At 45.5% G+C, this 15,896-nt stretch overlaps 1 protein-coding gene across 40 annotated transcripts in view; it reads right to left on the bottom strand.

Annotated features, from left to right (window-relative positions):
* Nucleotides 1–15,058, bottom strand: part of Gon4l (gon-4 like) — a 73,506-nt gene extending 58,448 nt beyond the window's left edge. For 10 of the 40 annotated variants that reach the window (XM_087630848.1, XM_087630798.1, XM_087630868.1 and 7 more), the window contains exons 1-3: nt 14,951–15,011; nt 12,937–13,595; nt 4,031–4,222 (exon numbers count right to left, since the gene is read on the bottom strand). In XM_087630848.1, the coding sequence (XP_087486974.1) occupies nt 4,031–4,222; nt 12,937–13,438 (694 nt within the window). In that variant the 5' untranslated portion in view covers nt 13,439–13,595; nt 14,951–15,011. 40 annotated transcript variants of the gene reach the window in all.
* Between the last annotated feature and the right edge of the window lie 838 nt (nt 15,059–15,896).

Genomic DNA, 15,896 nt, shown 5'->3' with positions numbered 1-15,896 from the left:
ATGCAAACTAACAACCTTGCCTCTTCCTAAAGGAGCTCGAACGGCTGCACCCCTGACAGACTGCCAGTCTCAGCTGCACCCTGACAGACTGCCAGTCTCAGCTGCACCCTGACAGACTGCCAGTCTCAGCTGCAGCTCTAGGAACACTCGGACAGAAGGACGGCTGCACCCCTGACAGACTGCCAGTCTCACCTGCAGCTCTAGGAACACTCAGACAGCAGGACGGCTGCACCCCTGACAGACTGCCAGTCTCAGCTGCAGCTCTAGGAACACTCGGACAGAAGGACGGCTGCACCCAGGGAAGTGGAGCACAGCTAGGAAAACACAAGATTCATCTTGGAAAAGTTACCCCTTAAATGTTCAGCACTGATAGACAAATAAAATCATTTAAATGCCTATATAACATGGGGTAGTCTGGTACTAATCCTATTTCTCAATAAAAATCAGGCAGAGATTTGGAGAAAAATTACTACTGAAAAAGGCAATATTAGGGCTAGCAGTGAAGGCAGGGACTAACTGCATGTTCAGACTGGAATCTGAAGATGCTCCATTTCTATTAAAACCTGAAATGAAACTGGTCCTAGAAAGCAACGCTCAAAAATATGGTACAGTGCAGTGGGAGGGACACTGTGCAGCTCACAGCACTTGCTGTTCACGCAGAGGATGGGGTTCAGTCCCCTGTGGTAGCTCACAGGCACCAGCACGCACACAGTGCATATACACACATGCGGAGAAAGCCCTCTCTGCACAAAAGATAAAATAAAATAAATCTAAAAAGACATTTTTAAATTATTTGGGCTAAATGAAGCAGTAAATATCCACCTTGATATTTTAATAAATAATAATCCACTAATTGAAAAAAAAGTCCTACTCTTAAGGGAAAAAAACAAATCCATCTGAATGGAACATTTCTGCCTATATGAACATGGAAAATTACAGGCTGGGGACACAGACCCAGAAAGGAAAAGAACACTTAGATGTACCAAGAGTTTGAATCCTAGAACAAAAAATTAACTGAACAAATAAAAAAAAATTTCTGTGACAATGTATCCCAGGTTTTCTTTGATCTTGCTATGATTAGAAGGAGGAGACAGAGCAGAAGAATTCTGAGTCCTTATCTCCTGTGTCCATCTCCTGACTGCCGGGATTACTACACAGCCCACAATGTCTGCTGTGCTCAGTACTAGAGATGAAACCCAGGCTGGTGCACACTAGGCAGGACCTCAACCAACTGAGCTATACCCCAGCCCCAAGACTACATGACTTATAGACAAAAAAGACAAAAATGTGATTGTAGGGGAAGCGACATGTTACTAAAACACAGAGCAAAACTAAAACAGCTCTGCATACCCGTAGTCAAGGCTCTCGCAGGGTACAGGCTGTATTGCAAGAGTTCATGACCAACCTGATTTATATACACCCAGAGGCAACAGAAAGGCCTAAAAAATAACCAATCTGAAACAGCTCTCCATGAGTTAAAGGTAAAAAGCTGGGAAAAATAATATCGGTAGTATTAGAATAGAATTTCTATCATAGGGGCTAGAGAGATGGCCCAGTGGTTAAGAGCACTGTCTGCTCTTCCAGAGGTCCTGAATTCAATTCCCAGCAACCACATGGTGGCTCATAACCATCTGTAATGGGATCTGATGCCCTCTTCTGATGTGTCTGAAGACAGCGAGAATGTACTTATAATATTATAATTTCTATTATAGAATATAAAAATGGGAGCCTATGTTCTATATGTAAATACTAACCAAATGTGGCAGCATGCATGTGTAATCCCAGCACTCAGACAGAGCACCTTGAGTTCAAGATCAGCTTGCCATGCGAGCCAAGACTGTCTCCTCGTCGTTGTCGTCCTCCCCATCCCCCCATTTACTAAGTCACTGACTCACTCACGTCTCTCAGTCTTGCAACTTGAAGTGCTTGTCTGACACTACAGACAGGCTCTGCCAGACCTTACCAACAAACAACCCTTCTATCTTTCCTTTGCCAGGGTCTCAATGCACAGCACAGGCTAACTGAAAATAACAGCAATTCTCCTGCTTTAACCTCCCAAATGCTGGCACTATGGGTGTGCCTTTTTACTGAAAAATTCCATTTATGAAGAAGAAATGACAAGAAAAAAACTACCATTAGAACCAGATAATCAACAGTTTCAGCTAAGATCCACAAGTGTGTACTGGGTAAAGACTGAGAAGCAGGTACACAGTCCAAGTCAAACTGTCCCCTGAAGTTACGCCATTACAGAAACCCTCAGCAGTAACAACACAGGAGCAATCGGGTTTTCAGCACACCCAGCAAGTGAACCTGGTGACATAAGTTTACACATGATCCCAACACTCAGAGCAGGAGAAACTCAGCAACTTCAAGGTCATGGGCTATATAGTGATTTCCAGGCCAGCAAGGGGCACAGAGTAAGACCCCACTCAAGAGAAATAAAAAGGGCAGTGAGGTGGCCCAGCACTTGCCACCAAGCCTGATTTCAATCCCCAAGGCCCAAAGTATAGGACTGACTTCTGCAAACTGGCCTCTGGCCTCCACAGCTCTCCTGGAGCACATTTACATGCATGAGTGGGCACAACACACACACAAGAAATGGATTCAACAACAAAGATTAAAGGGTGCTTGGCAGGGCGGTGGTGATGCACGCCTTTAATCCCAGCGCTGAGGAGGCAGAGGCAGGAGGATCTCGTGGGTTCGAGGCCAGCCTGGTCTACAGTGACCATGAATAAAGTAGCCTGGTATGTCTACAGCAAATCACATAGGAACATTAAAAAGTTGTTTGCTTTTAATAAGAGGTATTAAGATAGAAAGCTATACCCATCCATCCTGGCCCCTGAAAATAATTTATTTGTTTCTCTCTTTTGGTTGTTTATAACAGGCCTTTAATCCAGGGACTGGGGAGTCAGAAACAAGTAGAAATTTAAAATTTCTGTAAACTTGAAGCTAGCCTACTCTACACAGTAAGTCCAAGATAGCCAGGGCTATATATAATAGAGAGACCCTGTCTCAAAAGCATAAATAAATAAATCCCACTGAAAGGGAACCAAGGGAGAAGTACACCAAACCTGGGGGGCGCCGTGGCTACCCAGTGAAACCATGCTTCAAACACAAACTCTTCCAGCTTCCCAATGAACGACAGAGCAGTGAACAGCCACTTCTCCAAAGGAAGCAACTGTGGAAACACAGTCATCGCTCACTTAGACGTACAAGCTGAAGCTGCAACAGAACGGCACGGGTGAAGATGGGTCCCGTGCAGTGTGAATGAGCAGACAGGGCGATGGCTGCGGATCAGCAGCACACAGGCCAGTCATGGGGAGAGTTCTGGCACTCAGGGTCGCTCGGTTATTTACTTCCTTTCTGAAGCAGTGTCCATCTCGGGCTGGTCTCTACCTCACGCCGGATCCTCATTCCCCCAACCCTCAAGTGCTGGGATTCCAGGCTCACAGCACCATGCCTGGCCATTGGACCATTTCTTAGGAAGTTCAGCATCCACCCACCATGACTTGCAAACACTCCTACTTACCAACCGAGAGAGTATGAAAATGCTGGTAGGATGCCTGCGGTTGGGGTTAAATTGCTCTAAAGGAAGCACACAAAAGTTCTGGGTTTATTCGCCAAAACAAAAGGATTCAAACAAAACATTAAATAGCAAAAAAATGAAGTCTGTGATTTTAGACAGCACGCGTAACACTGAGTGGAAAACAGCCACCCAAAAGGAACACATCTGATCCCACTCATTTTATGAAGACAAACACGTTGAGTGAGCACATGCTACTGGAAGTCGGGATTTATTACTACCAAGTATAACCAGTAACTGAAAGGGAAGACAGGGTTCACTTTGGTGGTGAACTCCAGATGTTGCCATTATCCTGACAGAAAACCCCACTATCTGATATGTCATTTTATACATAATATACATTACAGTCACTATATACATACTATATACTTTGGTAGTCTCTTGTTTTGCTGCCTATAACACTGTTTTTGTTTTGTTTTAGTCTAATTAAAAAGAAAAGAAGCCTACCGGTTGGAATAAAGAGTCCACCATCCTCCATGTCTTCCTCAGCTTGGCGAACCAGAGGTCCGAGTGACTTTTCTTGAGGAAAGGCAGAACCGTCTGGCTGGAATGACTTCCTAGGCTGGGCACGCGGTTTTGCAGATTGACTGCCTGATGACAGCGAAGGTAAATCCCCTTCAGAATGCATCTCAAGTTCTCCTAGAAGAATGGCAAACACTGCTCCACACTCCGCCCATATTCAATCCTTTCTGAGCCTTTATGACACACGCCTTCATGAGGCACACTATACACAGACTTCCCTTCTCATCAAGATGGGCTCCCAAAACAGAATGACATGAAAACTCAGATCCAAATATTCATCTCTAGTTCACAGAATGAATCACACAAAAACTGCTATGACTCGTTCTACTCAAATATGTTTTGAACTCTGTTTTCCTAAGAAAATGAGACCATGGGCTGAAGACTTAGTTCAATGGCAGAGTTAAGTTATCTTAGTAAATATGACAACTCTGGGTTCAGTTCATAGCACCAAGAAAACAAAAATCAGAATATAGGTTAGAGGGCATGAGAGGCCAAAGGGACAGTTAGAGCTGACCATCAACACTAAGTTCCCCTAACTATAAATGATATAAAATGTCCAAAGTAGGGGCTGGAGAGGTAACTCAGCAGTTAAGAACGCCGGCTATTATTGTAAAGGTTCCAAGTTCAATTCCCAGCACCTATACAGCAGCTCACAACCACCGGTAACCCCAGTTCCTGGTGATCTACTGTCAGAAGAACTTTATACATCCTGACCCACAGGGAGCAGGCAGAGAGCCACTGGTCCTCGAATGGACTTTTGTGAAACCTCAGAGCCCACCCCAGAGGCACTCTGCCTCTGGTGTACAGAAAAACACTGTGGTGGTTTGAATGAGAATGAACCCCACAGGCTCATAGGTTTGCATGCATAATTGGTGAACTATTTGAGAAAGATTCGAAGGATTAGGCACTGTGGGAGTGGGTGTGGAATTCTTGGATCAGAATGTAGAGTTCTCAGACGCAGCTACCAAACCATGCTGCCACACACCCCACCATGATGAACTAACCCTGTGAAACTGTAAGCAAACGTCCAATTAAGTACTTTTTTACAAGAGCTGCCTTGGTCATGGTGTCTTTTCACTGCAATAGAGACCCTAATAAAGACATACTTAATTTTCTTTTTAATTTGTAAAAAGAAAAAAATGTTTGAGGCATACTGGCAGACATCTGTCTACTAGCCCTGTGGAGGCTGAGGCAGGATAGTGAGTTTAAGTCTTGGGCTACATAGCAAGGCTAGGTCTCAAAAAAATAAAAGCAAAAAACAATATTCCTGACTCTGTAACTTAAGTTTTACAGAGTAGATTGATAAATATATAAGGAATTATTATATATTTACTATCAGAAGGAAATATAAAAAAATCAAGTTGTCAGGGAAGGTATTCTGTGGCATGACTGTGATCCCATCACTGTCGAGGCCAAATTCAGGGGACACTGGAAACTGGAGGCCAGTCTGATCTTCATATGGAATTTCCGGAGAAAGAAAACACAAGTAATGGAGTTGTCATAGAAAGACTGTAAGCAGGCTAGCTGGCCCATGCCTTTAGCCCCAGCATTGGGAAGGCAGAAGAAGGTGGATGTCTGAGGTCCAGGACAGTCTTGACTACAAAGATGGAGAGTGTAGGGTTGGGGATTTAGCTCAGTGGTAGAGCGCTTGCCTAGGAAGCGCAAGGCCCTGGGTTCGGTCCCCAGCTCCGAAAAAAAAAAAAAAAATTAAAAAGAAAAAAAAAAAAAAAAAAGATGGAGAGTGGGAGCAGGGATGGACTGAGAACCTGCTCCATCAAGCTGTCCTTGGTCTCCACACCCTCACGGGCACTTGCACACAAATGCTCACAAAATCATACCAGAGTCTGCATACCTTCATCCCAACATCAAGAGGGAAAGGCAGCTGTCAAGGCCAGCCTGGTCTACAAAGTGAGCTCCAGGCAGCAAAGCTATACAATAAGACCCCTTTTTTGTTTTCATTTACTTTACATCCCAAGCAATGTGTCCCTTACCAGTGCCCCCTACTCTCATAGTCCCTCTCCCCATCTCCCCTCCCCTTCTCCTCTGAGAGAGTGGAACACCCTCCCAATGCCCGTATCCCCCAACCCCGGCACATCAGGTGTTTGAAGGACTAGGTTATTCTTCTCCCACTGAGGCCAGACAAGACAGCCAAGTTAGGGAACTGATATCACAGATAGGCATCAGCTTTAGGGATAGAACCCACTCCAAGTGTTCAGAACCACATGAAGACCTAGTTGCACATCTGCTAGATACGGAGGAGCCTAGATCCAGCCCTTAAAATAATTTACATTTTAGACCAGTCAACTGTAGTTGTAACTAGAGGGAAAGTATAGAACAGGAGTTCAATCTATAAAGACATTAAGTAATCAGGTGAGATGACTCATGGCCTCTAGATCAGCCAGCCGCACCTCCTCCAAAAAGTGAAAGTGAAAATAGACATACATAAAAAGAAAACAATGTTCGAAAAAGAAAGAATACAGGCTGGAGAGATGGTTCAGTGGTTAAAAGCACTGACTGCTCTTCCAGAGGTCCTGAGTTCAATTCCCAGCAACCACACGGTGGCTCACAACCATCTGTAATGGGATCTGATGCCCTCTTCTGGTATGTCTGAAAAGAGCAATAGTGTACTCATATACTTGAAAGAAATATTAAAAAAAAAGAAAAGAAAAGAAAGAATACATCAATTCTGGCATATACACATGTATCGAGGAGTCACTCTATGGGGATCAAAGGGAGAATTGAGGCCAGGAGGCAGAGCAGGGCCAAAGAGGGCAGTGGGGAGCAGGGCTGAAGAGGGCAGGGGAAGGTGTCTGACACTTGCTGACTTCTGTACTCATTTGTTTGCAGTTTCCTTTGGGAGAGTGGTTTTGTTGGGAACCTAAGCTTTAACAGCTGAACTGTCTCTCCAGCCCTTATTTTCATTTCGAGACAAGGTCCCCACAGAGCTGAAGCTGGCCCAGAGCTTGCAGTCTCCTGCCTCAACTTCCCAAAGGCCAACATTACAGATGCATGCTTCCTTACCTGGCTGCTTTCTGTATCTCTGAAATTTCCTTATCTGTTTGCATAGTCTTCAATTAAACTTTCTTACTTCAAAAGGGATCCAAGTGGCACTGGAGATGTAGCTTAGTTAGTGGAGTTCTTAACTGGCATGCGTAAGGCCCAGCAACCACACAAACTGGGAGTGGGGCTCATGCCTGTAAGCCCAGCACTAGGGAGGAAAAGGCAGGAACATCTCAAGTTCAAAGCCAGCTAGGGCTACATACAAAGTTCAAGGTCAGTCTGGGCTCATAAGATACTGTCTCAAAAGAGGAAACCAACTACTTGTCACTTTCCTCCATTGAAATATACTCCCCGTGGCCATCGAGATGGCTCTGGAGGGCATCGTCCGACTACCCTAAAGATCAAGTTAGGTTCCCAACATTCACATGACAGCTCACAAGTGTCCTTAACTCCGGTTGCATGGGATCCATACCCTATTCTGGCCTCTATGGGCAGTGCACAAATGTGGTGCATACACACATGTACAGGCAAAAAACACCCATAAATTAAAAAAACAAAACAACAAAATAATCCCAACATACGTAGAAATAGTGATACACATATGTAATTCCAGCTGAGAAAGGGCAGGTGACAAGTTTCTAAGTGGCTACAGTATTAGCCCTTCTCTCAAAGGAGAGAACAGACAAACACACCCTTTACTTTTTGTGAATTATTATCATATTGGTATTTTCAGTTTCAACTGATACACAATGCTCCTAAATTAGAGACTGCCCCACCAAAGGAAGGAAAAAGGCCTATTTTAAATAATAGTGTAACACATAACACTTCATCCTGCCTCCCCGGTAGAGGCCAGGGTTACTTACCTACAGTGGCAAAAGGTTACATACAGGCTTTGCTTAACAAGGACTGTAGGAAAACTGGTAAATTTATCAGGGACTAGCAAAATGGCTCAGCAGACCCAAGTTGCTTACAACCAAGCCACACAACTGAGTTTGATCCCCAGAACCCATAGAGTTAAAGGAGAGAAGTTGGGTCCAGCCTGGGCTACACAGTGAGTTCAAGGATAGTCAGGCAGTCAACAACTAACGGTAATTCTCCTGTCTCAGTCTCCCATGTACTGAAATTACAGGTATGTGCTACCACATTTGTACTGCTTTTTTTTTTTTTGTTTGTGTTGGCTTTTTTGTTTTTTGAGACAGGGTCTCTTTACATAGCCCTGGCTGTCCTAGAATGCACTATGTAGTCTAGACTGGCTTTGAACTCATACTTCCAAAGCACTGGAATTAAAGGAGTGTGCCACCGTGCCCCCATTCTATTTTTTTCCCCCAGGTCTCATGTAACCCAGGCTGACCTCAAAACCACTATATAGCTAAAGACAACCTTGAATCCCATCCCCAAACGGAAGGATTACAGGCATGGGGCCACCATATGCAGACACCTCACCCTTTTTTGAGATAGAGCCTTGCAATGTAATCTTTACTGGCCTCCAACTTTCAGCAATCCTCCTACCTTATCCTCCTGAGTGCCTGGATTACAGGCAAATACCACCATGCCCAGCTTACAATCTTTTAAACATACATGGCAGAACTTTTAAATCCATATAAACAGTGCCCTTCAAGGTACACAAGGCTAGGTTGACGGCAGAGCTTCCTCCACTGGGACCTGTGGCACCTGAAACATCTTGAACTACTCCAAATTATCCTACAAATTTTAGTTTTATAAGGTCTCATGTTCAGCTGGCCTCAAACACACACAGCCAAAGATGCACTAGGACTCCTGGTGGCTGTCCCTGCCTCCTGCGTGCTGACATTGCAGGTGTTCTCTTCACACACCCAGTCTATGCTGAGCTGAGGCTGACCCCAGAACTTCATCAACACTAGGCGTGCACTGCACTCAGTCCATCAAATCCAGAGGTGCTGGGACCGCCCTGCAGCTATACTTACAGGTTCTTGCAAGCAACTGGAAATAAGGGTGGGGAGCTGAACTTCAGTCCTCTGTAAGTAGTATGTACTCATAACCATTGAGCCATCTCTCCAGCCCCTGACTATTCTTTTTAAATTGATTTATACACTAATTCCCTCCGTCCCTGCCTCTTCCTTCCTCTGCATCTCAAGTCCTTTTCACACTTTACACAGAGCTCCTTTGCAGTTTACTTCATCTCCCTAAGCCACGCTGCTATTTAACAACTCTCCTCCGAGAGCCTCTGAAGTCCTCCACACTTCCCTCTCTTGAGAAATATCCTAGTCAGGAGGCTGGAGAGATGCTTAGCACTGGCTGCTTTTCCAGAGGACGCAGGTTTGATTCCCAGCAGCCACATGGAAGCTCACGACTTATCTGAAAGTCCAGTCCCAGGGAACCTGACATGATCATCTGTTCTCCATGGGCACCCAGCAGACATACGTAGTGCAGACATACGTGCAGACAAACACCATACACATAAAATAAGTAAATATTTATTTAACTAAAGAGGACATGGCTCAGCAGGCAAGTGCACATTTCTGTTCTTCCACAGGACCCAAGATCAGTTCACATGGTGGTCCAGTGTGGACCTGGGATCTGACACCCTCTCCTGATCTCTGCTAGCACCAGATATGAACATGGGTACACAGAGAAACACACAAAACACGAGTGCATAGAAAAGAAAATACATCTTTTTAAAAGGTAACTAAACTTAAACAAAAGCAAAGCCAAAAGAAGTGAGCCACTGCAAGAGCACGCAGAGCTGGGGCTGGACCTAGATCAGAGCTTGGCCAGACACTGAGCCCCAGGCCAGGTCCACAGCTCTAACTAACAGTCTACTCCCCCTCCCTTCTGTCTGGCTGTGCTTGGTCTCTGTCTCCTCTCCCTTCTCCTCCAGTCTTCCTAATTCTGTCTGTTTGGGCACCGGAGATGTAGGTGGGGTTAGACTGTTTGCTCACCATACATGAGGGAAGCTCTGAATTCAACCCTCAGAACTACTGAGCAAACAAAGTGATAGGCAGGAGACTCGGAAAGTAACTGACAGCAATTACTGCTCTTCCAGTGGACCTCAGTTTGGATGCCACCACCCAGATGGGCGAGCTCACAACCACCTGCAACTCCAGCCTTTCCAGGAGGCCTGAGGTGGAACATTCCCTGGAACCCAGGAGTCCTGGGACTGCCCTGACAACACTGAGGAAGGACAGAGACAACCATCACTTACAGTCTACAAGCACAGTTTAACAACGTAACGACTATAGCAAAATGCTGATACTTTCATAATGTAACTTTTCTGTATTTCTTCAATCTTTCTACAATCAATCTTCTGTTGTTTTCCTAAATATTAAAACAATCTGTTAAGCCAAGTGTGGTAGTTCGTACTTGTAATTTCTGTACTTGGGGGCTAAGGCAGGAGACCAATCTGGGCTACAGTGCATTTAAAGTCAGTCTGGCCTAGAGTGATACCAGTCACAAAAACAGTTACTTGAAAACAGGGCTGGGCACAATAGCAGGGCACTTTGATCCCGGATCTCAGGAGGCAGAGGCTAGAGATCTCTCTCAGTCTGAGTTCAACTTGGTCCACATAGGAAGTTCTAGGCTAGTGTGAGCTCTACTGTGAAACTTTATCTCAGAAAAAGGAGAGAACTAGCTCCTGCAAAACTCAGAGGCAGAAACTGATAACACTCCCACACGGCACCTCACGGCCTCCATAACTCTAGTTCAGGGGATATGGTGCCATCTTCTGGCTTCTGTATAGTGGATGGAGGGGTGGAGGGATTATTCTCAGAGGTATAAGCCTATATACTTCAGCATATAAGAGGATCAAAAGTTCAAGACCACTCTTACATGAGACCTTGGTTTGGCTCTGAGACAGTCTCGTTATGTGGTTGTTCTGTTCTTTAAAGGAGAGGAGTGAGATAGCTCCTGTCACCAAGACTTACAGCTTGACTTAGACACCAGGAACCCACACGATGAAGAAGAGAGAAAGAAAGTTGTCCTCTGCTCCCCACATTAGGACTACAGTACCCACTTACCCACACGCCCCACTACTCACATAACCACAAACAGAATAAATTAAAACAATTAAGTATTTTAAATTGTTGGGATTATGAGTGATCACACACCATTGAAAGTCAAAAGGTCAAAGCTTTACGTTTAAATGTAAAGCACGGGTCCCTCCAGTTGCCCCACGACTCCCATAGCCCAGCCCCTTCTGACATAGCGCACTGCTCCATAACCTGGCTTCAAATTCATATATAGTGATCAAAAAATTAAATATGTACGTTTTGGAAAATATTTTAAAAAATAAAAATAAATAAAAAAACCATCCTTCATGCATGGTAGCATAAGACATAATTACCGTAACTTTAGCACTCAGAAGGTAGAGAGGCAAGAGCCATTTGCTGAAGAACAGGCAGGGCTACAAAGTGAATTCCAGACCAACCAGGGCTACAGTGGAAGACCTTATCTCTAAAAACCAAAAGAAAATTTTTAGAAAGAGAAAAAAAAAACAGCGCCCATGCCTAACGTGTACAAGCCCTCAGATCTATGTGCAGAGGCGCAAACCCACAAACCAAGAGACGGTGCTCTGTGCTTCCCGACTGGAAAAACTACAAGGCCTAAGTATGAAAACTCAGTTCTTTACAACTGAAACCTAATGTGCCACTGAAGTCACCTCTCCATACCTCTTCCAAGCTACTACGTCCCCACCTCTTCTATGTCTCTGTCCATACGATGTTCATCGTTCTGTCAAACTGCAATCTTCACAGCCCTCGGTCTAAAGCGATCTTCATCTCTGGAAAGCCTTTCTCAATGTCCCAAAGTCTTCCTTTAAACTACTGCCCTCATCCTACAAGGTCCACGTCATGAATACCCAACTAAGAAAGTGCACAGTTCATCTCTCCAGATATGCAGGACAAAGCTAAAAGTGCAAAGGGGAGGAGGGCTGGGGATTTGGCTCAGTGGTAGGGCGCTTGCCTAGGAAGCGCAAGGCCCTGGGTTCGGTCCCCAGCTCCGAAAAAAAGAACCAAAAAAAAAAAAAGAAAAGGGGAGGAAAAGGCTAGAGAGCAGCTTAACAATTAACAGCAATCGTTGGTCTTGCAGAGAACCCAGGTTTGGTTCCCAGCACCATACATGGTGGCTCACAACCATCCACAATAGCAGTGCCAGGGGTTCCGACTCTCTGCTCTGGATCCACACTTACCAGGTACACACACAGTGCACGAGTGAAATGCCCATGTACATATATGTGTTTAACAGGATGAGGGAAGGTCAAAGAGAATACAGACAATTGGAGAGGAAAGGAAATCCTCAACCCACTTGTAAGGTTCACAATTCCAAGTCCAAACACAGCAATTTCCACTTCTCTGTTAAGGGACCACCGAAAGCAAACACAAGCCGGATGATGGTGGCCGATGCCTTTCGTCCCAGGACTCGGAGGCACAGGCAGGCAGAACTCTGTGAGTTCAAGGCCAGGCTGGTCTCTATAGAGAGTTCCAATGCAGCCAGAGCTACACAGAGAACCTGTCTCAAAAAATATCAAAACAACACAAATAACTGACACACAGGCTAACTGCCTGTGATTTGTCTGAAATGCTTGGGTCCAATATGAACCAAGTATTCATGAGATATCAGAGATGGGGTCTAAGCTTAAACCTGCCATGTATTTACTTCTTGTACCCAGCACTTGTGTAGTCTTACGATACAACATTGTTCTGATACCTTGCAGTATGGACACAGCCCCCCACAAGAGGTCAGATGTGGGATTTTAAACTTACAGCATCCTGTTAGTACTCCAAAAGTAAAGTGTGGAACATTTGGAGTTTAGTTCAACCTAAACAGAAGAGAAAGCGACCCAGACTTTCCACCCTTACCTCCTTCTGCCTTGACTTCTTCGGCATGCTCTCCTGAAGGAGGCTCCTCTGGGACAGTGTGATCCCCTCCGTCTTCTCTGGTGACCTGCCCAGGCATGAAGGCAATTTTCTTCCCTTTCCTTGAGGCAGTGGACTGGAGTCTCCCTTTACCCATATGTACAGGAAGGGAATGAGAAGACTCCAAGGAAGGAACGGGGATTTCCTGAGAGACCGGTACATCAACAGCTTCTGATACTGCTAAGTTCACACGCTGGGTGAGCATCTTCGAGCTTAAAGGCGTGCCCTCCACACTGAGCTGACTGCCCACATCCTGCATGGAGTGCACTTCAGGGCACCCTGCACTGTCGTGACTCTGACCCCAGGACAGTGACTCTGACGTGCAGTCTGGGAGCTGGTCCGTGTCTGGCTTCACAGCAGCCTCTAGGTGTAAATCTTCGCCCTCCTGGTCATCTTGCTGCTGCGCAGACTCGGTCACTCCACTTCTCTTCTTACAAGGCAACATTTTACAAGTCCCGCCTCTGTTCCATCCTAAGAGCGTAAGAAGCAAGTCCTTATCACCTCAGGGGTAGTGAACGGCAACGGCACCTGCTCGGTTACCATCTCATGCTGGCCAAGTTTACTCCCGAGCGCACAGGGTATCACGCACCGAATGCCTAGGACTTTTAGCAGAAGATAAGAAATTCATTACAGTAGCTCAGCTCAGATCCCACACTGAACAGTAGGCTACCTGCACTAAGCGATACTTTAATCTCTTAAGCTTCTGTTACCTCAGACTTCATGTGACGGTGCAGGCCTCTTCCCAGCCTAGGAAGAGAGGCAGGTGGATCTCTGTAAGTTCAAAGCCAGACTGGCCTGGAACCGGCCATCTGCACTCACAACCACATACTCACACACAGACATGTAATTAAAAATAAAAAAAGTAAATCTTATAGTACCGCATATCACTTTTCTGGTATCTTTGTCATCCAGAGCTATGCAGTCAGTGGGAAAAGGGAATCCTTAACTGGTTTCTCCAGTATCCAGCATTATGTGGGTATTGTAGACACTCTGTGACTGTTCCCTGAAGGGATTAATGAATGAAAATGGGCCTAAACAAAGCTATGCTGCATTTGGCCCAAGCAGTCAGCATTTTCATAGGTACTGATGGGTGAATTCCAACTTGCTGTGTATCTCATGTGATGACGTAGTTGCGATTCTGCTGCTGCTACAACAGGTGTTTCAACACGTCTCATTTATTGAGTTAGGAACCCAGAGTTTTATGCATGTAAGGTAAGCATTCTTCCATATGATTTCATTCCCAGCCCCTCGTTGCATCCTTCTATGCAGGAAACCCTTACTTTCATAAACAGGTCCAAGACCATGCCTCATTGGCAACCTTCACGCCTGAAAGACCATTCAACAGTACCAGAGAAAACTCAGATAACTCTTAAGCCTCCGCAATTCACGTTCTTTAGGACATTAAAGGAGGCCTCTCACTCTACGAGTCTAGGTTCTTATCTTTGTAAAGCTCAATAACCACGAGAAGATTCGTTGATCTGTCGGGGAGGGGGTAAATGAGGAAGGAGAGGAGTGGGAATAACCTAGGCGATTCCTTATTTCACAGATGACTTCATAAGGTTCACGGAGGAGGAAGTAGATGGGAAGCAAGGACAGGGGAGCAGCCAGAGGCTATTCAGTTAGAACTGTGCAAGGATAACTCCAAGCGCTTCAAACTACAGTACCTCCAAGTGTCTGCTCTTTGAAGGCCAGGAAAGATTGACCAAGAGTGAATTAACGCCAACGAGCGAGCAGTCCCTAGAGCCCTCCTGAACAAGCATTTCACAGTGAGTCCTAGCTCCGCTCTCCACCTCAGCGCTCAACACGAGCCCAAGTCCGCACCACCACGCACACCCCTGCTACCCACACGCACCGGGCACCCAGCCTCGAAGCAGATGCCCCTCATCCTGGGCAGCCTCCGCCCGGGAACCCCACGTCTAACGTGCCTCTTCCCGCCCCATCACACACTATGCAGTACCCTCAGAGGCCGCCTTGATCCCGCGGAAACTCAGCTTCTGCACCAGCGGAAGTAACGCAACGGCACCGGCTGACGTGCGCGCCCCCAAGGCGCGGGACCTGCGCGTCAAAGAGCATGCGCCAAACATTGACGCCATCTTATTTTAGGGCCGGTGAAGCCACAACCCTAATGGGTTAGTTCATGGGAAAAGTAACACAACACAGGACAGATAGATGGATGGGGAAGAGGCAAGCAGATATCTGATTTCGGGGACAGGCTGGTGTACAGGACGAGCTCCAGGATGGCCAGGGCTACACACAGAAACCATGTCTCCAAAAAGAAGAATGAAAGAGAGAAAGGGAAGGAGGGAAGCAGAGAGAGAGAGAGAGAGAGGAGTTCCTACTCTTCTCTAGTTATATACCCAACACAAAACCTGGGGATGGGGAACCCATACTTTCCACAGTTTAAGTTGAGAACTAATCGTTCTCCCAACAAAATACCTGGGACATAGGAAGAAAAAGAGAATTTCTAAAATTCAGAGAGATGCTTCATATAGCTGAAATCAAAGGTCATTTATTCATATCTGCATAACAGTCTTTATTTTTCAAAATGTTCTTTTCAAATGTTCAAAATGGGTGATTTGGCCACCACAATAAATCCTGTGGACCAATAAATATTTTTATCACTTTTTCCAGTTTGCAGATTCTGACTCTGCAGAACAGATGAGCTCACAAAAATACCCAAATATCAAAAGGAGTCAGGTATTTGTTATTCCAGTTCTGGCTCCTAAGATGCCCAGAGCCAAGTGCCCAGAGCCTGGCCCATAAAGTTAAAAAATTCATTCATGTTTTTTGGATATTTTCTGGTGTTTTATACTCCAGGGTACTGGGTTTAAAAACATGGACCGGGGTTGGGGATATAGCTCAGTGGTAGAGCGCTTGCCTAGCAAGCGCAAGGCCCTGGGTTG

Source organism: Rattus norvegicus, chromosome 2, assembly GCF_021556685.1.
Source record: "Rattus norvegicus strain SHRSP/BbbUtx chromosome 2, alternate assembly SHRSP_T2T, whole genome shotgun sequence".
Lineage (NCBI taxonomy): Eukaryota > Metazoa > Chordata > Mammalia > Rodentia > Muridae > Rattus > Rattus norvegicus.
Note: the sequence above shows the minus strand (reverse complement) of the source record. Positions and strands in the feature narration are given on the sequence as shown.